Raw genomic sequence first — 27,906 nt, forward strand, 5'->3', positions numbered from 1 at the left:
TTTCAGAATGGAATTACTCTCTGTAGAGGTGGTCAGAGGATCTGTAGCAGTGTTGGAGTGTGAGATTGCAGGCTCTGCACCATTCGAGGTGGCCTGGAAAAAGAATAAGAAACGCCTGTCTCCAGATGAGAAATATAGAGTAATGTCACAGGGATCGCTGGCCTCTCTGGAGATTCATCCATTTGAGAGTGCTGATGCTGGTGAATACGAATGTGTTGTATCCAATGAGGTTGGGTCAGTAACCTCAAAGTCAATCGCTAAACAGAAGGGTTAGTGTGATAAAGGACATCCTTAACTTTGGTTGTTGTAGCTCTCTGGCTGTTGTTTACATAAGTATTATTATTACTGTTATTTCAGAACCACCCATGTTCTCAAAGAGGATTGACAGTGCCACAGCAGTGTTGGGGAATACAGTGAAGCTACAGGGAACTCTGAAAGGATCAGCTCCCATCACTGTGAAATGGATGAAAGACTCTGAGCCACTAAGAGATGATGATCCAAATGTCAAAATGACATTTGAGAACAACATTGTTAGCATTTCCTTCTTGTGTGTTGAGATAAAGCACGGTGGCAAGTATACTTGTCTTGCTGAAAATGAGGCAGGACAGCAGAAATGTGAAGCTGTTTTATCAGTTCAAGGTCAGAACACATTAGAAATATAAAAATACTTTCAAAACTCAGATATAGATTATTATAAATTCTAAAACTCATGTCGTCCTGTAGCACCTGCTAGGATCACAGAGAAAGCAGCATCCATCAGTGTGACTGCAGGGGATTCAGCCTCATTGGAGTGCTTAATTTCTGGAAGCCCAGACCTCAAAGTGAAATGGTTCAGAGAGGGCAAGGAAATGATCAGTGGTCGTAAATATAAAATGATGGTGAAGGAAAACACTGCCATCTTAAAGATTCTCACGGCAGACAAAGGTGACACTTCAGAGTACAAGATGGAGGTGTCAAATAAAGTTGGAAAAGACCAGTGCACCTGCTCAGTCACTGTTATAGGTTAGTTTCAGTCAGGAATTCACTGTTAATAACAACTTAAAGGTTTGGCCCTTGATGACAGTTATATGTTTGATATATTTCCTTAAACAGATCGTGCCGTTCCACCATCCTTTACCAAAACTCTAAAGAAAGTGGATGGGAACATTGGTAGTAACGTCACCTTGGAATGCAGAGTTGCCGGGTCTCAACCCCTCGTTGTGTCTTGGTACAAAGACAATAAAGAAATCCACAGTGGTGACAAGTATACACTTGATTTCAGTGAGAATAAAGCCTCTGTGACTATAACTGGCTTGGAACAAAGCGATGGCGGAGTTTATACATGCCAGGCCTCTAATGATGCCGGTGAAAAAGAGACAAGTGGGACTTTGTCCATCAAAGGTCAGAGAAGTTGAATTTCTTCATCTTAAAACTGAAATTCAACGAGAATTACACTACATTACATTACAGATGATCTTAAGTCACTGGTAGGTTTTGAATGTGTGCTCTTTTTTTCCCCAAATAACTCCAGAACCTCCAGTCTTCACAGTGAAACCTGAATCCCAGGATGCTTCACCAGGATCAAATGTTGTCATGAAATCAGTCTTTACAGGATCAGCTCCTCTGGTTGTTAAATGGTTCAGAGAGGAGAAAGAGATTTTCACTGGAGGAAAGTGTTTCATAAAAAAAGATTCCTGTTCAAGCTCCTTGGAGCTTCATTCTGTGAAACAAAACGACTCTGCTAAATACACATGCCAAGTATCCAACGATGCTGGGAAAGTGGATTGCACTGTAGTCCTCTTTGTTAAAGGTGCTGTTAATTTTTTTAAAGTGATTTGCAACTGTTGTTTTCTTTACTTATTACTTTATTATTACTTACCTCTGTCAGTTTTACTTATATTTTTACTGTTCACTTACAGAAGCCCCAACATTTACAATGAAGCTTGAGCCTTTACAGGTGCTAAAAATGGGTCAAACTCTGAAACTGTCTTGCAAAGTACAGGGTACCCCTCTTATCAGCATCTCATGGTTTAAAAATGGTGCTGAAATCGTTTCGGACCACAGATGCACAATGTCCTTTGATGGCTCAATAGCAACTCTGGAGATAGAGAAATGTTCGGTAGAGGACAGTGGCCATTATATTTGTATGGTGTCCAGCCTGGCCGGCAGAGACCAGTGCAGTAGCTCAGTAACTGTGAAAGGTTAGTTCAGTAGTTTACCAGTCTTTCTCATAAACCTAATGCTGTTGACACAAAGTTTGGCCCACATTGTTCTTTATCATGTTCAGTGCTGCCAACATTGATGGGAAATCTGAGCACAGTGCAGAGTTTGTATATCTGTATCTGGTGATGGTGTTATTATTCGTCCTACTTGTACTCTCCATCAAACACAAGCATTTGTCTTTGCAGATGGGAAGTGAGTGAGCGTTTAATGTTCACTTGTGAATACATTACTTAACATCATAATTTACTGTAGATTGACTCTAAACTGCTCGTATAGTCTGTATCTGTTTGTCAGCCCAGTCATTGATTAGACACTTGACCCCACCTCCTGACAAATATCAGCTTGTGGGTGCACCGAAATGTTTGCACCCAAATCTGTCAGTGGTGAAATGTTAATGTTACAAATGTTCTCACTCCCACAAGTTAATTAGCAGTCGGATAAATCAGTGTTATTATCTTCTTTAACAACTGTACAACTGTCACAGTTGCTGCTCTAGAGGTACTTCCAGACATATTGCAATGAAATGATGGGCATTCAGTAGTGCATTGACATTTGAGATGACCTATAATGGGAGAGTTTCTAACATGGAGGCTCTGAACAGCTAAATAAATTCTGTGGACCAGACTTGCCTCATAAGAACATTTTCTTCAGCCCTTTATCAGTTTTTATTATCTTTTATTATGTTTTATGTATTATCTTTTTTTATAGAGCCTCCAGTGTTTCTAAGGCCTTTTGAATCAACTGAGCTTGTAAAAGGATCCAACATTATCTTGGATGGAACCATTTCAGGATGCCCTCCATTTGAAATAAGTTTCTTGATCAATGATAAGCTGATCAGAAATGACGAGGGGCATAAGATCAGTGTGGAAGACAACACAGTTACTCTTCAGATATCAAACTGTGAGACCAAAGATGCCGGGACATACCAGTGCACAGTTGCAAATGATGTTGGGGAGACATCTTGTTCTTTTCAAATTTCACTGAAAGGTTAGTCAAAGGATATTGCTGATACATGATCATCTTTCTGCTGCCAAATTCCTGATAATGTTTATTCAAGTGTTTATTTATTCAGCAATCGCATTTTGAACATTATGGAAAAATTCTGGCAGTGGGAACAAAAATGGAATACAGGCACTGTGACATTTTCGCATATTCTGTCCTAAAATGAATATAAAATAATACATTTAATATTACTCCAGTTTGAAAGTTGATAGGGTTTCTGCACTTGTTTTTCTTATTTAGGCAGACAGGCAGAAGATAAGACCAGGCAGATAAATATTTGCAATGTGGGCCATCTGTTTTTCTGTAAATCCTCCTATAGGCTGCAGTCTGACATGTGATCTTCTCTCACTAGAACCACCGTCATTTGTTCAGAGACTAGAGGATATGTCCTGCATGGTGGGCTCTGAAATCTCTATGAAGTGCATGTTGTCTGGGTCACTTCCCATGACTTTCTCCTGGATCAAGGACGGTCACGAGCTCACAGAAGACAAGCATGTTAAGATGTCCTCAGATATCAGAAGTGCCATGTTGAATTTGAAAAATGCTCAATTGTCACACGGGGGGAAATACATCTGTCAGGCACAAAACAAAGCTGGGACTCACCAATGTACCGCTGTGCTCATAGTGACAGGTTTGTAGGATGTTTGTGGCTGTCTTAACTGCTATCACTTTTATGTCAAGCTTGATGTTTCATCTGTTGCATTAATGTTTGCAAGTGGCAGCACCAGCTCACTCTGCTGTGGATCATTTTGTTGTCCAAGAGCCTGCAAGAATTTTAGAACATGCACAGTTGATCAGTGTAACACAGGGTGAATACAGATTCTAAGGCACCAAACCACTTATGTTCAGATGGATGAAGGCTGGAAAAGGGCTGATCTCAGGCCAAAGATACAAAATACAGAGCACAGATAGCAGCACTGTGCTCAAGATCATTAAGACAGACAACCGTGACAGTAGTGAATACACCATTGAGGTTTCAAACAGTGCAGTTCATGTGAGTCAACTGTTACTGTCTTAGGTCAAAAGTATTCTGTCTTTTATGAAATTATGGTATCTTTTTTATTCATACAACAAAGTCAAAATTGCCTATGTGCATACAATACACATATATATATATATATGTCTAGATAGATATATCAGATTACTAAACCATCTTTCACAAGAGAACTCAAGAAGGCAGAAGGTTTCAAAGGATTATGTGCTCATCTGGAGTTCCTTGTATCTTTGTCCCTGCCTTTGACCATCAGAATCAGAATCAGAATCAGAATTCCACCAAATGGTGGTACAAAGACGAGACAGAGATCCAGACTGAGACAAACACAAATGCATGTTTTTTGAAAATGTTACTTTCCTGGAAATCAGTTGTCTTGACAGTACAGATGGAAGCTGCGCCTGCATGACTAAAAACAAGGCAGTTAAGTCTTCTGGGACTTTGATTGTTGAGGATTAGAACAAAACTTGTATCCTCAATACCTTCTTCCAGTTTGAGTCATAAGGCATTGAATATGTTGTGACTATTTTATAATGCAAGTGCTGGGTTTTGTCCCTCAGCAGAACCACGTATACTTGATAAGCCTGTCCTCTCACCTATATCAGTTTTCTTTACTTTGGAGTGATTTGAGCAATTACCATACTTGTGGAACGTAGGTATTTTTTTGTGTTTTGTTGTTTTGTTTTTTTTTTCAGAACCCCCCTTTTTCACTGAGAAACCTGAAAGTGTATCAGCAATTAGAGTAGGAGACAGTAAGGCATTTGAGTGCAAGGTTGGTGGTAGACCAGAGATCTCTGTGCATTGTTTCAGAGATGGAGCTTAGATCCACCAAAGTGTCAAACACAGGATGTTGTTTTTCAGCTCTGTAGCCACTTCAGAGGTTTGTTGATTTGGTGAAAATGACAGCAGGAGTTACTTGTGTGAAGAATGCAACAAAGCAGGGACCGAGAGTTGTGCCATTGAGCTAGAGCTAGAGTCAAAAGCAAATTAAATTTTACATCAATAACACAAGTCAAAGGTTGCTTTAGCTTGATTTGTTTTGTTATCTCAGAGCCTCCTTCATTTGTTGAAGAGTTGACATCTGTTGATGTTGTAAAAGCATCCACAGCAGTGTTTGTTTCCAAAGTGGCAGGAAGTCCTCCATTTAAGGTCATGTGGATCAAAGATCGAAAGGCAGTCAAATCCAGCCCAAAGTACACAATTGGTAGTAGTGAAAATGTGAGCTTGGAAATACAGGACTGTAAAGTGGAAGATAGATTGGAAGTTGTGCTGGCTTGGCAATGTTGTCTTTGAAAAGTTGGTTTTAGTGATTCAATTCAATTCAGTTTATTTATATCATGCCAATTCACAACAATAGTTATGATGACATGACACTTTCCAGTTAGAGCATTTGTAATAGAGAGAACCCAACATTCCCCCATGAGCAAGAACGAAGCCAGAGGGAGACAGAGACAGAGAGAGGGAGAGAGGGTTTGGGGGTGAGAGAAGCTCACAAACAGAGAAGCGTCGCAACAGCCATAACACCAGAAGTACTGGAACTGTAGATAATGATAATGATGAAGTATACAGAAGGTACTATGGTGATTATGATAACAGTAGTAACAATAACAATGGTAGTAGCTGTACAGAGTAGTAATAGAATTAAAATAAGTTATGGCTAAACAGTAGTAATCACAGTAGGTTTCAAGCAGGACCACAGCAGGAGGTCCAGCCACAATCCATGAGAACCTGAGAGATGAGAAAGCACAAGGACTCCAGGGAAGAAGCTGAGTTAGTGACATCCATTGATGGGACATAAATGTGTGCAGAAGGAGAGGGAGAGGAAGAAAGAAGCATCAGATCTCCCAGCAGTTTAAACCTATAGCATGATTGTGAATCACTCTGACATACATAAGGCATACAGTAGCATACACATTTTGCCTTTTACCTTTTCTGGTTTTACATTGACCTCTTTTCTTTGTATTAGCCCCCCCAACATTTGTTAAGAAGATAGAAAATGTCTCCACTGCTCTGGGAGATGTTGCAGTCTTCCGCTGCACTGTGGAAGGGTCTCTGCCTCTCTCTGTACAATGGCAAAAAGATGAGAACTGGATCCCAGAAGATCCAAAGATTGAGAGAACGTTTGATAACAAAGAGGCCACTTTGAGGATTCCTGCATGCAAGATGACTCACAGTGGGCGATACACTTGCCAGGTTGTGAATGAGGCCGGGCAGGACAAATGCTTTGCCACTCTTGTAGTGCAAGGTACCTCTGATTGATTCTTGATTCTTCTGCCTAACATTCTAGCACACTAATGGCAATAATAACAGTTGCATTCAACTGTTGGTGTTTTAGAACCACCTGCGATCAAAGAGAAACCAGAGGTAGTCAAAGTGACTTGTGGAGATCCAGTTCAGCTTGAGTGCAGGGTTGCTGTAACTCCTCAGATCAGTGTAAGATGGACCAAAGATTGCAAAGAGCTTCAGTCAAGAAGAAAGTATAATTTCTGCTATGAGAACAACCTCAGCAGTCTGAACATACAGTCCTCTCAGCCAGGGGAGAGTGGAGAGTACCTTTTCAAAGCCATAAACTCTGTTGGGATGTGCAGCTGTAGTCATGCTTGTTGTTTTAGGTTTGTAAAATACTCTTCAACTCTTGTTAGAACAAAAATTTAAAATTAGTTTAAAGTTTTAAAATTTAAAACTCATCATTTAATATGACTTTAAACAGAGACAGAGATTCCTCCAATGTTCATTAGGAAATTAAGAAACATTCAATTATGGGCTCAGTGGTTACCATGGAGTGCAAAGTGGTTGGTTCTCTTCCAATATTTGTTGAATGGAGCAAAGGGAAAAAAGGATCACCAAGAGCTCCAAATATAAACTTCTGTACATTCAAAATAATGTCTCTCTGGAGTTAAAACTCACTGAGGCTGCTGACACAGGACAATATTTCTGTAAAGTTACCAACAAAGCTGGCAGCTGTGGGTGCAGTGGAGTTCTTACAGCTAAAGGTTAGCAATTCGAAGTTAACATCATAAAAATCTGAATTCAAAGATTGTCAGTAATGTGTGGCAATAATTCTTCTGTATGGGTTTTAGTGCCACCAAGATTCATAGCTGAGCCTGAGTCTCAGGCTGTTATTCCAAAGTCTGCTGTATTCTTCAGAACCGTCTTTGAAGGAACAACTCCATTTACTGATGAAATGGTTAAAGGATGACATCCAAATCATCACTGGGCCATCATGTAGGATTAGACTGGAGGAATATTCTTCCTCTGTAGAGCTCTACTCAGTCGGGACTCTGCAATCTGGAATTTATTCTTGCCAAGTTAGCAATGAAGCAGGTGCTGTGAAAAGTGCAGCAAAGTTGTTGGTGAAAGGTTGGACTGTTCTTTTTTTTTTTGTCCACCACCACCATCACCCCTCAGTTAACTGCATCCCTTTTTCGCCATTTTCACAGCTCTTCTTCCTTCATTTTCTTTGCCTGAGCACATTTCCATTTATCTTGATTTCTTACAGCTTCCAGTCACCTGTCCTCATCCTCCATACATCATACTGATGCTCAAGTCTAACTTTATGCTGACAACAGTAATGTGATGTTTTTTTGACTTTGCAGAACCTCCTCAGTTTGTCCTGAAACTTCCCCCCACTACCTTTGTGAAGCATGGTGAGGGACACTGTTTCGAATGCAAGGCCACCAGCTCACACTCTCTGAGTATCTGCTGGTACAAAAATGACCAAAAGATAATCGATGGAAACAACTATAAAATAATTTTTGTTGACTCGACTGCGTACCTTCAACTACGCACAACAAGGTTTGAGGATGATGGAGTCTACACCTGTGAGGCTCATAATGATGCTGGCAGTGCAAGCTGCAGCACTGTTCTCAGAGTTCAAGGTCAGCTATTGAATATCTTTGTTTATAGGGGATTTTGTCCCCTCTGAACTTGTGCAGCATGAAAGAGAAGGAATGAAAATCACCCATGATGCCGTTTTTCATATTTCATTTGACCTTTTATGAGTGCTTTTGGAAATCTGTCTAAAAACGTTAGCATGGGATCCAACATTCTGTTTTCAGTCTCTAGCGTGCTGGATAGCATGAGTGAGTGTGACCTCTTCTTTGGAGACTTTTTCACTTTGTTTTTTTTTTTTTATGGAATAACAGTATGACCCTCAGTGTACCTTTTACATGTTAATTTCTCTGATCTTAACATGATATGACCTGCCCTCCAATCGCAACATGAAAATAAGCGAATGTTTCCGTTCTGTCATTAGTGACCTTAGTTTTTTTCTGTCAGTGTTTGGATGGATTCTTCTGGCATGGACTGAACATAAGCATGACCCTTCCACAATAAGTTCTGTTCCATGGAAAGACCAGATTGAATTACTTGCAATGAAGACTTGCTTGTCCTCCAGTGTTACCTGTGCTAATACATGTTGATCTATTTTTCAGAGTCCCCATCCTTTATTAAAACTCCAAACCCTGTAGAATGTGTTAAAGGGAAAGATGCCAGCCTACACTGCGAGGTGTATGGCACTCCACCTTTCCAGGTTTACTGGTACAAAGACAAAAGGCCATTGAAGGAGAGTAGGAAATATAAGATGGTCAGTGAGGGCAGCTCTGCCACGCTTCACATTATCAAACTGGAACAAGATGATGCTGGTCTTTATGAGTGCAAAGTTTCAAACAATGTAGGAACTGGATCTTGTCGCACTACCATTGGCCTAAAAGGTTAGTACAGATTAACTGGCTGTTTCCTTAAACCTCTTTGTAATAGTGCAATCACATCTTCTCACATTTGATCTGTCCATTCAGAACAACCAACATTTGTCAAGAAACTGGTTGACCAGTCGGTGAGAGTTGGGGAGCAGCTGACACTGACAGCCACAGTTAGAGGTTCTGAGCCTTTGACTGTGTCTTGGGTTCAGGACAAAGATCACATTCTCAGGGACGGTGACAACAGGAAGATCACCTTTGAGAATAATGTGGTGACACTGGTAGTGCTCAAGGCTGACTCAACCACAGCTGGTAAATACACCTGCCAGTTGAGGAATGACTCTGGAGTTGTGGAGTCTGTCTCTCAAGTGACCGTCCTAGGTTTGTAGAACTCTGCAGATTTTATCACATTACCACCATTGAGAGTGTAAGGATTTGTTTAGCAAAATATCTTCCCTAATTTCTAGAACCAGCTACTATTGTGGATAGTCCAGAGTCCTTGAATGCAAAGTCAGGAGAAAATGCAGCTCTTGAAGTGACAGTATCTGGCTCACAAGAACTGAAAATGAAGTGGTTTAAGGATGACAAAGAGCTCTCTGCTTGCACCAAGTATCAGATGTCCTTCATAAAGAAGGTGGCCACCCTGAAGATTCAGTCCGTTGACAAAACAGATGCTGGAGAATACAAGCTAGAGGTTACAAACCATGTTGGTACAGCCTCTTGCAAAACTAAGTTCTCTGTCTCAGGTTGGTGGCCAATGACCTTTCACAGACTCTATTATCATCTTATGAAAATTTAATCCATTCAATTAGCAGAGTGCTTTAAAACTTTTCTTTTTTTGACAATAGATAAGTTGATTCCACCAAGTTTCATAAGGAAGCTGAGAGACACCCACCTTGTTGTGGGTAAGCCTGCTGAAATGGAGTGCAAGGTCACTGGCTCTGCTCCTTTAACAACTTTTTGGTTCCACAATGGCCAGGAGATAAAGAGTGGGGCAAATTATGACATTAGTTGCACTGATAATAAGTGTAAACTGAGACTCCCAACAATCAAGATATCAGATTCTGGCAAATACACATGTAAAGCTGTAAACGCAGCAGGAGCCAGTGAGACAAGTGCTTCAGTGAATGTGACAGGTCAGTAAAGTCGAGAACAGAAGATGTCAAGGATTTTTTTTCTTAGCGTTGGATCTGTTTTGGTACAGAAAGTTAATATTATATCTTACAACACATCTTTTTTGAAACCAGAACCTCCGTCTTTTGTGGAAACACCTGAAGCAAAGGAAACACTCCCAGGCAAAAATGTGTCTTTCTCCGCTCAAGTGAAAGGCAGCACCCCCCTGAAAGTCAAATGGTTCAGGGGAGCCAAGGAAATGCAGCATGGAAGGGGCTGCGAGATTGCCCTGAAGGACAATGTTGCCACTTTGGTGCTTCACAGAGTTGAGACGTCCCATGCAGGAGAGTACACCTGCCAGATCATCAACAATGCAGGAAAGGAAAGCTACCCAGTTTACCTCCTTGTGAAAGGTTTGTCAGCATCATATCTTTTTTTAACTATCTGTACACCTGTGGAAATGAATTTTATGTAACTGATTATGGAATTACCTCTCTCAGAACCAGTCCACTTTGTGAAGAAGCTGAGAGACATTTCCTCTGAAAAGGGCAAGCCTCTAAGGCTCGAGGTCACATTTGCTGGAACCCCCACGGTAAATGTGACCTGGAAGAAGGATGATAAACTCATCTGGGCATCATATCAGTACAATGTGATCACCACAGACACCTCCTGCATCCTGGAGGTTCTTAATTCTGACAAGATGGAGGCAGCGGGTATATACTCTTGTGAAGTAGACAATGGAGTTGGAAGTGAACGATGTGACGCTCAAGTGTCACTTCTAGGTAAAATTATTAACGTGCATATTATTGTGCTTAGTTTCATTTGTAATAATTCACAATCATTTGTTCATTTACTTATTCGTTCATTTATTCATTCTTTCATTTATTCTTCCACAACTTAACATCTGTAGTTATACTAAATTGTCATCATCATCATTTTTCGCTTTAGAACAACCATATTTTGTTGAAAAGATGGAGCCAGTGGAGGTAACTGAGGGTGAAGCAGTTACCCTGAAATGCTGCATTGCGGGAACTCCTGAAATATTCGTAACTTGGTTTAAAGCTGACGGAAAACTGCGCAAGTCCAACACTTGCTCAATGGACTTCACAAAGGGTGTTGCCACTTTGACACTTCTCAAAACAACCAAGTTGGATCAGAGCGTATACATCTGCAAGGCAGAGAACCGGGTTGGTTCAGCCTCTGCCAGCTGTCATGTGGTGGTGAAAGGTGAAGCTTGTTTTCCACACTTTTCTTTCTCTATACATTTTTCTTTGATAATAATTGTGCATCAAGTTTTAAAGACCAGACAATCAGGGATTCTCTGTTCAGAGTTTTGAGAATGATCCACTCTCTTTTTTATTATTATTTAAGCAAAATTGTACCAAAGATTATCTTCGGTGAAATCTGCAACTCTTGTAAAAAGTTCTAATTTTCAACCATAATACAAGTAACAATGGCACAGAGGTATAGTAATGCATGGAAACATAACAATGGCCGCATTTCTAACACCAGAATTGCTTCTCTCAGAACCTGCACACTTTATCAAGAAGTTGGAGGACACTACTTTCGTAGTGGGTCAGCCCCTGAAACTAGTTTGCACATACGCCGGAAGCCAGAGAGTCAGTGTCACATGGAAAAAGAATGGCAAGCTGATCTGGGCCTCTTATCAGTACAATGTTAAGACTACTGATTCGGCCTGCATTCTGGACATCCTGAACAGTGACAGGCCTGAGGCAGCTGGAACATACACTTGTGAAATTTCCAACAGAGCTGGAACAGATGTGTGCCACGCTCGTGTCAGCTTAGGTAAAGTCACAAACTCTTAACACAATATCTGCTTTTAATTTATCAACTAACCTCATCGACAAAGGTCTTCTACTGTTGTCTGATAGGCACAGTGGGTAGTCCTGTAGGACTAAAAACTGATCACAATGAGATGAGACTGCTGCATGATCTATTGCCTACCTGCTAACATAGTGTAGGATAAGTGCAACTAACCCAAGCATTACTCCTCTCCGAACTGACTCACTTTGTGAAAAAGCTGGAAGACACTTATGTCAGACTCCGTGAACCTTTGCCCGTCAAGTGCACAATACATAGGAAGTCAGAGAGTGAGCATGACCTGGAAGAAGGATGACAAACTAATTTGGGCATTGTGTAAATATAATGTGAAGACCACCAATGACACCAGCATTTTGGAAGTCCTGAACAGCGACAGAGAAGAGGCCATTGGAAGATATACCTGTGAAGTTTCTAACACTGAAGGAACCGATATCTGCCATGTTAATGTGAAACTATGTAAACCGCCTGAGAAACTCAATGAAAAATCACTAGAATCATTTGTTGAAAAGGCTGCTTAAATTAAATCTAACACCACCATTGCAAATTAATTTCTTAGAACTGCTTCACTTTATGAGAAAATCGAGAAACACCCTCTATAATATTGGGACCACAGGCTGCAGATGTGTCTCCACAGTTTTCAAGAGGGTGTCTTCCATTTGAAAGGGTGAACAAATTTCTCAGATTTTTTGTTTTTAACACTCTGAAGAGCTAATTATGGTCCAAAAATGAAGTGGACATGGCCTTTGTGGCCTGGAAGGATTTGTTCTCATTGTGTGAGATCCATGATTTTTCCCATGGAGGGAATTTTGGAACATCTAAAAATTCCTGGGTTATGTGTTGTGATGTTTTAGGTTGGTTGGTCTTGTGTTTTTGTTGGGTTCGGAAAGAAAAGGATTTTATAATGTATGTGAAGACTGTCATCTTTTCCATGAGCCTCTTTTCCATGTTGTTATGGTTGAGTCAGAAATGTATTTTCTATCTTGAAATACAATTTTATGAACAGGCAGAAGTATTTGTTAATAGGTTGGATATTCTGCATTTGTTTGCTTTTCTGTTGCAGGTGTTTTCGTGTTGTCTTACGTGCTGTGGCTCTATGTTTTCCCTAGTGCAGTGGTAAAGGCCCAGTGGCCTGGTGAATGATAGCTGAATTTAAATGTCAAACCATTTCCCCCTTGAGACAACATAACCTGATTTTCTTCATTTTTTTTCCTACTAACAGAACGTATAGTCCCTCCAAATTTCACCAAGAAGCCCCCTGAGTCCATGGTGGATTTTGTTGGAAAGACATTGAAGATGGATTGTCGGGTGTCTGGTTCCCAACCTTTGACTGTCACCTGGTACAAGGACAACAGTGAAATCTCTGGCTCTGACAAATACAATGTCAGCTTCAAGAACAACATGGCCATGCTGTGTGTTAAAGACTCTTGCAGCTCTGACAGTGGTGTGTACACCTGCTCGGCCTCCAATGAAGCTGGAAAAGCTTCATGTCGGGTTTCCCTTACCATCTCAGGTATGACTGTGTCATTTTCTTCCTGAAAAGAATTTGTTTTTTTTAATTATTCATGTTCATTCATTATTCATTATTCATTATGTTTTGTATTGTGTTGTTTTCAAGAGAAATAAAACTCAAATAAAACCTAGCTAGGTTTTAGATCCATTTTGTCTAGTCTATTTGGACTCAAATTTGTGTCTCTGTAAAATTGGAATTAAAGACACCAGGACCTTTGAGCAGTCTGATGACATCGTCAACACATGTTGCCCCTCAGCCAATCAAAATGCACCAAACGGCAGCCTTGAGCGCATTTTTATTAGATTAGTACTTGTTCATACCAGAAAGAGGCACAGCAAAATGACTGGGCCCTAATCACTGCTAATTTTTTAAGCATTGCATTTTTCCAGAAGACAGCCATTTTGTCCACCGAGTTTTCCTCCCGTATGCCCAGAAGCAAGAAATAGACCTTGTAAAGTCTGTTGGTTTTCTGAGCTGTGTCACAACTACATAACAGACAGATAACAAAGTTTTAAACATATTCAGACTAACTGCTGGCGGAACACATACAAACAATGAATGAAAACAATGTAAACATTTTCTTTTCTTTTTTTTTTTTTTAAATACGATTCACACCCCACCTGTCTTGCCCATCATGTCCATCACTTTCAAAGTGTCTCTAGCTTTCCTACTTCTTTCCCATCATTCCCTCAGAATTTAGCCAACCACCGAAGTTTGACATCCCTCTGGAGCCAATGACGGTGAATGAGGGCGAGAAGCTGACCCTCAAATGCCATGTCAGCGGCTCTCCCTCACTGACCATCCAGTGGATGAAGGACAGGAGGGAGCTGAAGTCCAGTGGAAACACCACCATCACATTTGACGGTGCGGCAGCCTGTTTGGAGGTCAGCCCAGTCTCAAAGACTGATGCGGGGGATTACCTGTGCAAGGCCAGCAACACTGCCGGCAGTGACTTCTGCAAGTCTAGAGTCACTGTGAAAGGTAATGTAACCAGAATATTAAACACTTTGTGGTTGTGGTACGCAACTAATGATTTCAAATTGATTTTAGGCTACTTTTCGTACAGCTGAGGTATTTCACCCACTGAAAAGTTTTTGGCTAACTCTATGATAAATCTTCACATCTGTTCAAACAACTGTTTCAGACAAAGGAGTCAAGGCCGCCCTCACCGAGGCCGCTGCACCCACCACGGCTGCCCCAGTCAGAAGACTTGATAACCTCTTCTTCATCGAGGAGCCTAAAAACATTTCTGTCACAGAGAGTAAGCTGACAGCTGGTAGACTTCTAGACTAAAGGCAGTTTGTCCTAAGACCCCTGGAGATTAACATTCAGTTCAGCAATACGATGGATTAGGTTCTCAGATTTATGAAATTACAACACAACTGCCGGGAAGAGCCACATATTTAACAAAGTTTGGCTTTTCATACTGGGATGTGCAGAAACACTGAGAAAATAAGTAGAAATGATCTGATTCTTGATATATACAATAGACATTATATTGCTATTTTAGTGTGTTATGTATTATGTATGTATAAGATAAGATGAACTTTATTGATCACACAGCAGAGAAATTCACATGGCAGCTCACAAGAACAGCATAGAGTGCAAAAAGCAAAAGTTTCAAAACAGTTTAAAATATTAAAGAGTTAAAAATTAACCGTTTCAAAGTATGCTGCTATACAGGCTATATACATATACATTAGTATATAGTTTATAGTTTTTTTTGTTTGTTTTTTTTTGTGTGTATTTGTCAGACAGTGTAGTCCACTGTATGTGTGCTTTTGGTAGAAATCCCTAACAAGTTTGATGGGTAGACATTTAGTTTGTACTGGTTGTAGATGTGCTGAGATATTTAATTCATTTATTCATTTCATTTATTGCACATGTCAGAAGAAATGCTTTCAGAGTGCTGAGCTCTTTAGGAGAAGTGAAGCCTCCTGCAGGTTATATTTATATATTATTTATTTATATATTTATATTTATATAATATTATATATTATATATTTAAAGAAGCAGAAAAAATAGATCCAGTGAAAACCTGTAGATAGTTCTTCAAATTTGCTTGTTTTTCCTTCACAGAGGGCACTGCAACCTTCATCGCCAAGATTGGAGGTGACCCTATCCCCAGCGTGAAGTGGATGAAGGGTAAATGGAGACAGATCACACCTGGAGGTCGAATTTCCATTGAGCACAAGGGTCAGGATGCCAAAATGGAGATCAGAGAGGTGACCAAGTCCGATGCTGGTGTCTACCGATGTGTCGCCAGCAACAAACATGGAGAGATTGAATGCAGCGCTGAGATGGAGGTCACCAAAAAGGAGGAAGTGGAGGGAATCGGAGACATAAGGGCAATGCTGAAGAAGTAAGATATTTTGAGAATACTGGACGTTTTGGATTCAAGGATTCAAAGAGCTTTATTGTCATGTCACACATGTAGAAATATGAGGTGGAAAAAAATTAGTTTCCCTGGTCCCGATATAAGCCCAATAACCTACAAATACTAATGCTATACATATAAAAACAACACTATATAAATATAAAAACAACCACAATAAAAAGATATAACCAGTGAACAGGGACCAGATGGCAACAATATTTACAGCAGTATTGCAGAATTGTGCAAATGAAGGAATAGTGCAAATGAGACAAGTAGTGCATAGTTTTGTGCAAAATGGCTGCATTGTGCAATGTTCATGGGTGGTTGTCAGGGAAGGGAGAGGGAGGGTGACGTGTATGTGTGTGTTTGGGGGTGGGGGATTAGCAGCAGCAGGGGCTACAGGGGACCTCCAGAGTTCAGCAGTCTCACAGCTTCTGGGAAGAAGCTGTTCCTCAGTGTGGTGGTCCTGCTCTTGATGCTCCACAGCCTCCTGCCTGAGGGGAGAGGGGCAAACAGTTTGTGTGAGGGGTGGGTGGGGTCCTTCATGATGCAGGAGGCCCTTTTCCTGCACCTGGAGGTGTAAATGTCTGTGGTTGTGGATAGGCTGCGTCCCACAGTCTTCTGTGCAGCTTTCACCACCCTCTGCAGAGCCCTCTTCTCTGCTGCAGAGCAGCTGCCGTGCCACACGGTGATGCAGGAGCACAGGACGCTCGCCACTCTTTCCTCGACAGCTGGTTATGGTCCGTTCAGAAGAGAAGCCGGCCGTCGATCTGGAAGGCTGGGTCCGGCAAGTTCTCATTTAGTCATGTTTCCGTCAGACAAAGCACTGCACAGTTCCTCATCTCACTTGAAACCCCCAGCCTCAGTCGAAGTAGGTCCATTTTGTTATCCAGAGAGCGAACATTGGACAGGAGCAGGGACAGGATCAGTGGTCTCCCGACGTTAGCCTTTAGCCTAGCTAACAGGCCGCCCCGTTTGCCCCTCTTCTGCTTCCGCGCACACCGCTTCCTCTTGCCCTCCGTCTGGCGTCTGGTGTTCTCAGGAGCTGCAGTCTGCCCAGCGAAGCTCTGAGTTGGAGTGAGGCCGTTGTTGTTGTTGTTGTTGTTGTGGCTGTCGTCATGGATGAAACCGTCCCTTATTTTAAAAAGTTTGGGTCGGCTGTACCTTATACGCTTGTTCACACAAACGAGACAGGTAGAGTTGCCCTTTTGACCGACACAAAAAGTACAAAAAGGGGACTTAAACCCGGGAGCGCGAGAAGCCGCTGCACTACTGCACGCCACCATCTTGTATGTTTGTGTGTGATTGGTTTCTGTATTTGTCAAAGTCTCTATTTCACAGAAACAGGGACTGAAACAGGGGCTCGCTGTATGTTGTTCTTGGACAAGAAGACACCTTCTTTATTCTGTATTTGCTACTTGTCAGGACTCCCTCAAAGCAGAAAAGTCCCAAGAAGGACGAAGAGATTGACATTGTGGAGTTGCTGAGAGGTCATGACCCCAAAGACTATGAGAGGATCCTGCGGGAGCACGGCATCCATGACTACCGTGCCATCCTGCAGGCCGTCGAGATCCTGAAGAGGGAGAAGGAGATGGAGACTGGAAAAGTGGTGAGAGGAACAATGGTAGTCCTTTAATCGTCGATCATCTGTAGTGGTTTGGGTGGCACTGAATAAAGCTAATAAAAATTAAAGTTTTGCTTTGAAGATACAATTACTTGAAATGTTTGTCATAGCTGTAAGGTCAGGTCTGTCACAGCAGCACAGAGAGAGGGAAGAAATTAAATGTGTTGTTACTTTTGCACAGAGCCAGGTTAGCTGTTTTCACTCTTTATGCTAAGCTAAACAGCTGCTGGCTTGAGATTTAAATTTGTCAAATTGATGTGATGTCAGTCTGAACTCTATATCAGAAAGCAAAAATATGTTCAACTCTTTCGTTAAGTTACAAATCATCAGTTTCCCTTTGTGAAAACTTCCTATTAAAGTAACTGAGAGAGCAATAAGAAGTATTTTTCATTGACAGAAATACAGTAAAATCTGATCGTTTTTCTCATTGCAGGAGGTGGAGCATGGTGGCCAAGTTGAAGAGGAGGACATGTCCAGATTCATCCAGGAGCTGGAGGGACGTGTCGCCACAGAGGTATACCAAAACAAGTAACATTACAATCATCTATGCTGTTGAGTTTTCACTCCTCTGTGTCTGAAAACATTCATAGGGTCATTGAACTGAATACTGCACCACATGGCCAAAAATATGTGGCCACAACCATAATGCTTGTGGGAAGGCTTTCCATGAGCCTCACAGCAGATACACCAATGGATCAGGGACAGTCCCTGCTCTGCAGATCAGAACAGTAGTTAGTAGAATAGAATCTGAGTAATTTCGTAAATATGAAACATGCTGTATGTGATAAACACATTAAAGTAAACAAATATATTTGCATTGTGTGTTCACTAAAATTCTGCCTGCCATTTGTTTTTACTAGTGGAAACTTCAGTGGAATTTAAGTTTAAGTTTTGCAAATTTGATAAAAGATTAAAAAGGCTGTAAAGTCTGATCCATCAGAGTTTGGTGATATGATTAAAACAGCTGTTGAACCCTCAGCCTGTCTCTGTGATGGAGGACATCACTGACCAGCTGACCACAGAGAACCAGAGTGCAACCTTTGAGTGCCAGATGCGGATCAACTACCCTGAGATTGCTCTCAGCTGGTACAAAGACACCCAGAAACTGGACAACAGTGACAAGTACGACATCAGCAGCATGGGCGATCGCCATTGCCTGAAGATCAAGAACTGCCAGGTCAAAGATCAGGGCAGCTACCGTGTGGTGTGTGGTCCTCACACCTCCACTGCCAGGCTCACCGTCTCAGGTAAGAGTCTGAGTGTTTGAACTTTCTGTCCGGTCTGTTGGACTTCTGTCTGTCTGTCCGTCCATCTTTAACATGTCCCCATGTCCTACTCCTTCATTTCATTATCAGGAGCTGGTTATCAGACAGGTAAGCAGTGGACTAATGATACTCAAACTGACCTCTTTGAACCTACTGGTTCACATCTGATGAGTTTATGTCTGTGTTCTGTGAATGTTGGTTTTCTGTTTTTGTTCTGTGTTTCAGTTAAAACTAAAAAAAAACTTCCATACAAGAGTCTTAATATAGAAATAATTATATCCAATTAGTAAAAGTAGTAGTAAAGTAAAATAACCAAGATCGTAAACTAACATGAATCTGACATTGTGAAATCAGAAGTTAACTCTGATTGTCTGGTTTTAGCTGACCAAATTCAGTTCACTAAATGCATCCGAAACATCGAGGTCAATGAACGCCACTCTGCCACCTTTGAGTGCGAGTTGTCGTTCGACAACGCCACCGTCGCATGGTACAAAGACTTGTGGGAGCTTAAAGAGAGCCCAAAATATAACTTCAGGACAGAAGGCCGACGGCACTTTATGACCATCCACAACGTAACCCCAAAGGATGAAGGTTTGTTATATAATAATTCAAACTGTATATTTTACTCCAGAAACGCAAGTTTATTTTTTTATTACAAAAGGAAAAATGAAACAAAAATGTATGGAGAATTAAATAAAAATCTGCTTTGTTACCTTATATTTCAGAGGTTAAATGTATAGTAAATCATTTTTAGGCTGCAAATATTGCCAAATCAATAAAATGCAATGATTTTATTGCTGTTTAAAAATTTCATTTGGGTTCAAACCAGCTGATGATGTGTTGAGGGTCAGAAGAGTGCATTCAGTGAGAATACCAGTAAAAGTAGAAATTTACATTAATGCCCCAAAACAATTAGCAAAGAACTGACAAATACATTACAAATTAAATTACAACTGATGGATCAGTTTAGCTTTCAACTTTAATTGAGCAGCTTTAATTGATGGAAACAGCGGGGAGAAATTAGAAAGAAGCTCAGAGAGATTTTGTGACCCACTAGTGTTAACATGCTCATGATAGCAGTCAGCTTGCTAGCTACAGTAGTTTACCATCTGCAAGTCTTTGTAGATGGTAAACTTGCAGATGAACTTTCCATCTTTCTGCTGTAACCAGGGCTTTTTAGAGCTTTACTGAACAACATTAACAACATGAGCATTAACGATGTGTCCACTCCGTCAGGCGTTTACTCTGTGATTGCCCGTCTGGAGCCAATGGGAGAAGCTCGGAGCACAGCTGAGCTTTACCTGTCAGGCAGAGGTCTGTACATTTTATCACATGGCTAAACATGCTAACGTTACTCTGAGGCAGCAGTTGCAGTAATATCTTGTACCTTGTCCTTTCACAGAAATTGGGTTAGGAAAGGTTCCTCAGGGTGAGTATTTTTTTTAAAAAAACAGCTACAACTACAAGTTGCTGACAGTAAAACTGAATCAAATCTTTTCATGTCCAAACCAAGCAGCAAAGGACACACATTTTAGTGGTCATTTCCAGTCTGAGTTAAATTCACTGATGGTTTTGTTACATTTTAGTGCAAGAAAAAGTCGACTAATAAGACAGATTTGAGCAGAATCAGAAATACTTTATTGATGCCTGGGAGAAATTGGGTTGGTGCAGTTGCTCCAACCAAGATTAGAAGTCTAAACGCCAAAGAATTATAATAAGAAAATAGAAATAAAAATATATCCAGAATATAAAACAATATAATGGATGACGTTCATTCATTCTGAAATGTGAAGTTTTATTAACACGACACATGATTATTTCCATTAAATTCAACGTTAATTGAAGTTTGTTGGTTGAACCTTTAGATGTCCCAGACATACCAGTTCAAGTACCAGAGGCAGCTTCTATGGTAGTTCAAGGTGAGTCTGGGACAGTTTCTGTCTATGAATTTTAACTCTTTAACATGATTTCCTGGTCTCATTCACAAATGTTTTTCTGCCAAAAGATTTCACTGAATTTTATCACTATGAAGAAAGAAGAGAAGTGAAAGGTACCAAAAGTAGTGAATTATGATGTTACTATCATCATTTCCAACACTATTAAGTGCTAATTATTATTTTTTTGTTTTTGCATTTCATCCATCAACATTAAACATTAAACTACCAGTAATTTAACTTTCATCATCATCATCATCATCATCATCATCCTGCTCAGCTTGAATAACTGTGTGATAATCTGAGTGACTATTAAATCAGCCATCAACCTCATAACAAGTCAAACACCACGTCAACATGTGAAGCAGTCTGAAGTTTAACTTCAGTAACAGCTTCACTTTCATGTATGTAAATGAATGAAGTCAAAATTTTGAAATTGAAGTTTCAGAGTCACATGAATTTAATGCCTTTTGCACAAACGTTTGTTGGTTTGTAGTGATAAAACGTTTAAACATAGATCTCTCTAATTGTCGGTTGTCCTTTGATGATCCACTTGTGTAGCTTTTGTAAGTCATACGGTTCAAGAAGCGATGGTTTCTGTTCACTTCTCTGCCACAGTATCAACATTATTTTGTTTTACAAAATAACTCCGCCATCAAAATAAAGGCTATCATCACTCTCATCGTCTATCTGTGTCCGTATACAACTTTTATATGTCAGTCTGTTGTGTTTCTGTGATGTCTTTCCCCATTTTGTGCTTCTTCATTCACTGATATTTGTTAATCAGCTTCATTTCATCCTGAATAACACAGAGAGTCAGATAAAGACCTGTAAGAGTCCTCATCTTTCACAGTTAGGTTGTATTTTCTAAGTTCACTTTTCTTCTTCACCAGAAGAGAAAAAACCTGTTGAAGAAATTGTTGAGAGGACTCACGTCAAGAAAAGAGAAGAACTCCCAGAAGGTATAAATGCTTTATAAAAAAGGCAAACAGGCTCCTGGCTGTCCCACAGCTTGTGGCTTATCAGAGCTGTCACTCCGCTAGCTGCCATGTTCATTTGTCCACTCGGTTCAAACTTTAAATGCTTCAGTCACCCACAGCTGCTTTTCTTTCTCCGAAGCTCTAACTCAGTGTTTGTGCACCTGTTTTTGTCATAGATCATTTTAGTCTCATCTGGCTTGTACTTTCATGTTGTTTGTGAGTCATGCTTTTCACTTCTGTTCATCCACTCTCACCTCTCTTAGGCTCATATTAACCCTCTCCAGAGCTTTCTGTACAGTAGAAATGAGACAATAGGGCAGACAGTAGAGTGAGGCTGTTGCTGTTTTAATGTGAACTTTCTTGATCTTTTTTAAAGTTCCTGAGGTTTACAGGAGAACAGAGGAGAAAACCTCTGAGCCTGCAGCTCCAGTCAAAGGTATCTGCACATACCTTTTCTTATTTCTAGCACTTCTTGTCTGTACCTAATTTTCTTTTATGTACCCTGTGACTTGTTTTTAGACTCCTCTTGGTTACATTGTTTGCTCTTTTCTTCCTTTATTTCTTTTTCTCTCAAAGATTTAATAATAAAACAGTGTTGATGTTAGCAGATATCATGGTCAGAAAACTGAAATCCATAATAATATTTTAAAGTGCCGGAAGCGGAGAAGCCGCAGCCTGAAGTCACTTTTGTTGCTCTGCCTAAACGAGACGAATCTCCAGCCACAGAAGGTAAAGTTTAATGTTTTGTTACTAATTATTTTCTTTGTTCATCATCTGAGAGTCTATGGGCTCACATTCTTAATTCTTCATATAAAACATTCAAAATTAATCAAAACTTCACCACATGCAACATTTCCATGGAATTATTTTTGTACTCAGTTCTTCATATTGTTTTATTGTAACAATAAATTTATAGAAGAATCTCAAACTTCATAAAAATAATAAAAAAAATAAAAATCGTAAAATCAGATGAATCCTGATCATGATGATATCTTTATCAATGTTGAAAGGTTTTAGATGTTTTTAGATTTATAACACCAGTATTTATACATGTGGTGTCCATTTGTGTATATACAAGTAAATATTATTAGAAACTAAAATAAGCCTGTCCCAAATATCGTTAACAAATAAAACTCTGAAGAGTAACTTTTTTTTACTGAGTGCTGTCTTCATAACTTCATGTTTAAATTTATCCTACTATTCTCAGTGTTCTTACAGTGCGTTAAAAGTATTATATTCTTGATTGTCTGTTCATCAGTTTTTTGATTATTTGTCAGTCTGTCTGTTACTTACACTTTATGTCTGTTTTGTGTTTTAAATCCTTCTTCTGTTAGTTCCTTCTTTTATCCTAAACTCCCGAAGCTGAAACTCTGTTTTGACTCACCGTAATATTTCTCCGTTAACCTTCAAGAATCTTCAGTATACACCAGGCCAGAACCTGAACAAGACAAAGAGAGAAAGATCATTCCTGAATCTTATCAACTTGAGTCTGCAGTGGAGCCAAAAACTGTTCTTGCTCAGCCAAAAGTGGCACTTCAGGAAACAGCTGTGACTAAGCCAGAAATTCCCAAACTTAAGCCTGAACCCCAAGCACCTAAGGTTGAACTTGCTAAGACACCTGAAGTCCCTAAATTGAGAGGTAAAGTAGGAAATGATTTGATTGCTTCTGACCAACTGGAAAGACAGTGTATTTCTTTTTTCTTTTGTGTCATATGGCTGTGATCTATGCATATCACTAAATATATGTATATATATGTATATATATATATATGTTTGTGTAAATCTTGAATGCCCTCAGTGCAAACCTCTTGAGCTTGGTCTTTGGAGGTATATAATCTCTCTGCAAACTAACTCTAGACATGACTGTCTGTAGCTGTAGTGTATTGATAATGAAGATTACAACTTGTTGCTAGAATAACAGTTTGGAAGATGTAAAGTTAAGACAGAAAACCTTATGTTCTCCAGAGGAAGTTCAGCTAATTGCTGCCAAGATTATACCTGAAGATAGTTTAACAAAAGAAACTGAAAAGACAACGTGCCCTTCTTTGAACTCTTTGACATGTGATTTTGGTCATACAGGCAGTCTGTGTTTTGTTTTGTATGTTCTTACGTTTTTTTCCTTGTACACTCGTTAGAGTGGACTGCAGTGTTGAAGCCTCAGTGGTTATCAGTAGGTTACTGAACATATGTTTATGTATGTAATATTCACCAAAGCACCCAAGATACCAAAGCCTGAGGAGCCTTTAGTTCAGCCAGCTGCAGCCAAGGTCACTCCCTCAACACCAGAAAGCCTTCCAGCTAAAGGTACTGATTGTTAACCTTTGAAATCTTTAATTGTCCTGCTTCACTTTCTCTCATGCACTCCTCAAACCTCTGAATTCACTCATTTAGAGTGTAATCTTTTCTAGCTTTGGTCATTATGTGGAGGTTTAACAATACGTGTTCTCTTAAGTGCAACATGTACCCAGATCAGAGGAGCCTATGGTTCAGCCGGATACACCCAAGACTACTCCACCCAAGGGTGAAGCTGTTCCAACTAAAGGTACAGAGATGATCTTAATAGTTTTCTGTTTTGTGTTGTTTCTTATGTATTAAGCTTATTTTGTTTTAAAAATGTCTGATTTTGATCTGCTTTTAAGTATCATGTTGGAAGTAATCTTTCTGAAATATCTTCTATGTATATCTTTGAACATGCTAAGCACTCGTTAGAGTGTGACTTGCACTTTTTTCAGAATCTGGTTCAAAAATATAATCAACTTATAAATGAATGTTCTTCAAAGTTGTCTCAGAACCAATGGCATCTGAACCTCCAATAAAACCGCTTCTGCTGGCTGGTACATCTAAGCCAGAGACACCAGGGTATAGCTCTGAAACAAGACCAGAAGAACAGGAGGGGGTGCTAGAAAAACCTAAGAAGCTTCCACAAACACCAAAGAAGGCACTAGAAGAAACAAAAAAGGTTGTGGAAGGAACAAAGAGGGTTCTTGAAGCCCAAAAGATGGATCCTGAAACACCGAAGATGGTTCCAGAGGTGCCAAAGGTACCAGAAGAATCACAGAAGGCTCCATTGGCACACAAAATGGTTAATAAACCTCCTGTCGAACTGGAGAAAGATTTGGCTAAAAAGCCTCAGCAACAAGGTACACATGTCTGCAAACATAACTAATTTTGGCATCTTTTTAACTAATCCTTACTTGTCTTGATCTTTTAAGTATTTGTATAGTTTATTTTCCAAAGGTGTTTGTCCTGATCCTGTCCTATTTGTTCTGTCACGTGTTGACTGTTTGTTACGTCATCATACAACAGTAAAACAGAGGGAGATACAACAGGAAACAACAGCACTAGCTAAACCAAAGCTGGAGATGGATACACCCATCAAAGGTATGTTTAAACTTACAGAAGTTTCTCAGACAATTTTAAAAGGTCAGCACAAGTTCATCAGGTCATTGTATTCATTTGTCACCTAAACCAGATAAGGTTATTCTTTTTGGAAAAGTATCAGTCCAGTGAAAGTATGAAGAAACTGCACAACAGAGAAGTAGTGATTCATACTTATGATGTAGTTGTGCCATACTAATCTCTGTTTTTGTGATGGTTTTTGTCTTGTGTTGTCTTTCTCTTGGCCACCGTTCCATGGTGCACATCTTCAATCTTGGATATTTTAAAACCTTTGCCCCAGTTCCCTTGAAGACTGAGCTGAAGAAAACAACGGTGTTGCTTGAAGATAGCAGGGACTCTTCTCTAAAGAGGGATAGTGGAGAAAGGATTCCTCTCGTAGAAGAAGCTGGACGCAGACAGGAGGAAGTCAGGACAGATGAAAGGAGAGTGGAGCTGAGGCAATCAATTGTGAGAGAGGGAAGAACTCTGAAAAGAGGGATAAGACAAGAGATTGCTCTTGCAAAGCACAAGGTTGAAGTCTCTACATGGAAAAGTGAGGAACAGCAGGTTGAGGATTCAGAAAACATCAAATCAGCACGCACAGAATATGAGTCTGAGAAACTGGAAGATACTGAAGAAGAATGTGATCCACATCCCACAAAGAAAGATGTTTCTGGAGTGATGTCCAAAGAAGAGGCCCCCTTTTTTAAGAAAAATGCTCAAGAAAAGAAAATCAGGGAAGCTAACATTCCCTCAACTTACACTGAGCAGAAAGAAGTAACTGAATCTTTTGTATTAGAACATCGGAAAGAAACAGAGTCTCGAATGGAGGATCCTGTAAAACCTAAAATTTCTGCTGCATCTAATGAAATCATTGTAGCAAAGAAGAACAGAACACCTAAAGAAGGAACCCTTATAAACCAAGTGGACTCAGTGGAAGAAGTTGCATGTGAAAGATCCATGCCTTGCGCAGAAACTGTTTTGCCCCCACCTGATCAGGAATTACCTCAATTTTTTTCCAAAACTCTATTTGAAGAAATTGTACCTCCAGAGAAAGCAACAGGGCTGCATCTAGTTTCAGTTCAAATTTCTATGCCTGAAAAAGTAGCCTGTCTTGAGAAAGAAATTTCCCCACCAAAAGAAACTGTTCTGCTTACAAAGAATTTCTCTCCTGCACTTTCCAAAGAGGTTTTTGATCCTAAAGAAGACTTTCCCCCTGAAGAAGCGAAGCTAGCCAAAAAATCTATTACTACATACAAGGTTGTTCCAACAAAACAGTCTCAAGTTCCTCCACAGAAGAAACCTCTTCTTGAAAAATCTCCTCAGTCCAAGACACCTGCTTCCCTGGAACAAAAAATAATCACCCACAAGGTGGATTCTTCTGAAGAAGCAAGAACCACCACAACAAAACCACCTCCAACAGCAGATGACAAGGAAGCAAAGAAAAGAAAACATGAGATTGAACAACAAACTCTTCAGAAAGGTATTCTTTCTTATTTGAGCTGTACAGGCTTGTGATCGCCTTAATATCAGCCCCTCTTTAAAGAAATTTAACATCTTGCATTTACTCACATACATCTTCCATTGTGGTCTTGGATAATAAGAAAATATGGTAAATTTTACACTAATCTTTACATTGTTATACCAAGTCATGTTTGTCCATTGTCTATTTAGTGTGTTTCTATGTCACTACTCTACAAGGTACGATATGTACTTAAGAACATTTCTTGGTCTTTAGAACTTTCATTGTTGAGTTGTTATTTATTTATGTTTCTTGATTTACTATGTTGTTGCCTTGGTCCTGATCTTGGCATCTTGTACTCCCAAAGTGTCTCCTCTAGAGAAGAAAACATCTGAACCAGTACCAACATCTTCACCTCCTCCTCATTATGCTCCTGCAGCCAAAGTTGTTCCACCTTCAGGTAGTTTATTCACTTGACTCATCCAGAGTCAGCCATGTTTTTCTGTTTTTGTTGCTGTTCTTAATGTCTCATTTGTCTTCACGTTTCCATGTTTTACCTTCTCTTGTTATGCTTTGACCAAGCTTTTTGTTTTCTTGGTTATGGTCCTGGCATCTTGTCTTTCTTTAGTATCTGCCTCAGAGGAGCAGAAACCATCTGCACCAGTACCGAAACCTTCACCTCCTTCTGCTGCAGACAAAGCTGCTCCTCCTGCAGGTAGTTTCTTCACTTTGTTTTTGCTTTTATGGTGTTTTGCTTTCTTTGCTGGTTGATCAAAATGTGTTTGCATTATTCGCTTGCTTGTTTCATCTTCAACTGCCATTTAACTTGCTGAGTCTCAGTCTTATCTTACATTACTTCAAAGCAGCTGTCTTGTCTTGGTCATGATCTTGGCATCTTGTATTTTAAAGTGACTCCTCTAGAGAAGGAACCATCTGTGCCGGTACCAAAGCCTTCACCTCCAGCTGCTACAGCAGTCCCTCCTTCCCGAGGTAGTTCTTTCACTTTGTGTTTGGTGGTACTTCCCTGTCCCTTGTTTGCATTGCAAACAAAGGACAGGGAAGGTAGGAATGTCTGATTCTGTAACGCATTACTGTGTCTGTCTTATGTGCACTTCTCCTCATTGATCTATAATCTTCCCTCTGTTTCACTGTATTGCCACTTTCATAATTTCTATTCTCTTGATTGTGACCCTTGGTATCTTGTACTCCTAAGTCTCTCCTCCAGAGGAAAAGAAACCATCTCCACCAACACCAAAACCTCCAACAGAAAAAGTTGCTCCTCCTACAGGTAGTTTTTTGTGTTTGCCATCCATGTTTTGTAATTCCCCTTTTAGCCTGCTTTAAAGCAATCTGTTGGTCTAAATTTGATTTTGTCTGTTGAATATCTGTTGAAGTATCTTCTTTACGAGATATTTGCCAGTGATTTAACACAGTTGGCACTCTTGTAGCTCCGGCTGAGAAGAAACCCTCTCCACCAGCCGTAAAGGCTGAACTTTCTCCTGTATCACAGGAAATATCTCCAGAAGGTA

General features: G+C 40.1%; 1 protein-coding gene across 1 annotated transcript in view; it reads left to right on the forward strand.

The window, feature by feature from the left end:
• Positions 1-26,527, forward strand: part of LOC124066828 (titin-like) — a 70,916-nt gene extending 44,389 nt beyond the window's left edge. The window contains exons 42-62 of the mRNA XM_046403603.1: positions 13,067-13,357; positions 14,051-14,338; positions 14,502-14,618; positions 15,437-15,719; positions 17,160-17,343; positions 17,792-17,872; positions 18,338-18,605; positions 19,005-19,214; positions 19,860-19,937; positions 20,026-20,052; positions 20,489-20,542; positions 20,629-20,673; positions 21,451-21,519; positions 21,914-21,973; positions 22,189-22,266; positions 22,949-23,176; positions 23,752-23,841; positions 23,990-24,079; positions 24,318-24,677; positions 24,844-24,918; positions 25,217-26,527. Of these exons, the coding sequence (XP_046259559.1) occupies positions 13,067-13,357; positions 14,051-14,338; positions 14,502-14,618; positions 15,437-15,719; positions 17,160-17,343; positions 17,792-17,872; positions 18,338-18,605; positions 19,005-19,214; positions 19,860-19,937; positions 20,026-20,052; positions 20,489-20,542; positions 20,629-20,673; positions 21,451-21,519; positions 21,914-21,973; positions 22,189-22,266; positions 22,949-23,176; positions 23,752-23,841; positions 23,990-24,079; positions 24,318-24,677; positions 24,844-24,918; positions 25,217-26,433 (4,193 nt within the window). The 3' untranslated portion in view covers positions 26,434-26,527. The remainder of the gene's footprint in view (positions 1-13,066; positions 13,358-14,050; positions 14,339-14,501; positions 14,619-15,436; positions 15,720-17,159; positions 17,344-17,791; positions 17,873-18,337; positions 18,606-19,004; positions 19,215-19,859; positions 19,938-20,025; positions 20,053-20,488; positions 20,543-20,628; positions 20,674-21,450; positions 21,520-21,913; positions 21,974-22,188; positions 22,267-22,948; positions 23,177-23,751; positions 23,842-23,989; positions 24,080-24,317; positions 24,678-24,843; positions 24,919-25,216) is intronic.
• The last annotated feature ends 1,379 nt before the right edge of the window (positions 26,528-27,906 follow it).

The sequence above is a fragment of the Scatophagus argus genome, chromosome 11 (genome assembly GCF_020382885.2).
Source record: "Scatophagus argus isolate fScaArg1 chromosome 11, fScaArg1.pri, whole genome shotgun sequence".
Lineage (NCBI taxonomy): Eukaryota > Metazoa > Chordata > Actinopteri > Scatophagidae > Scatophagus > Scatophagus argus.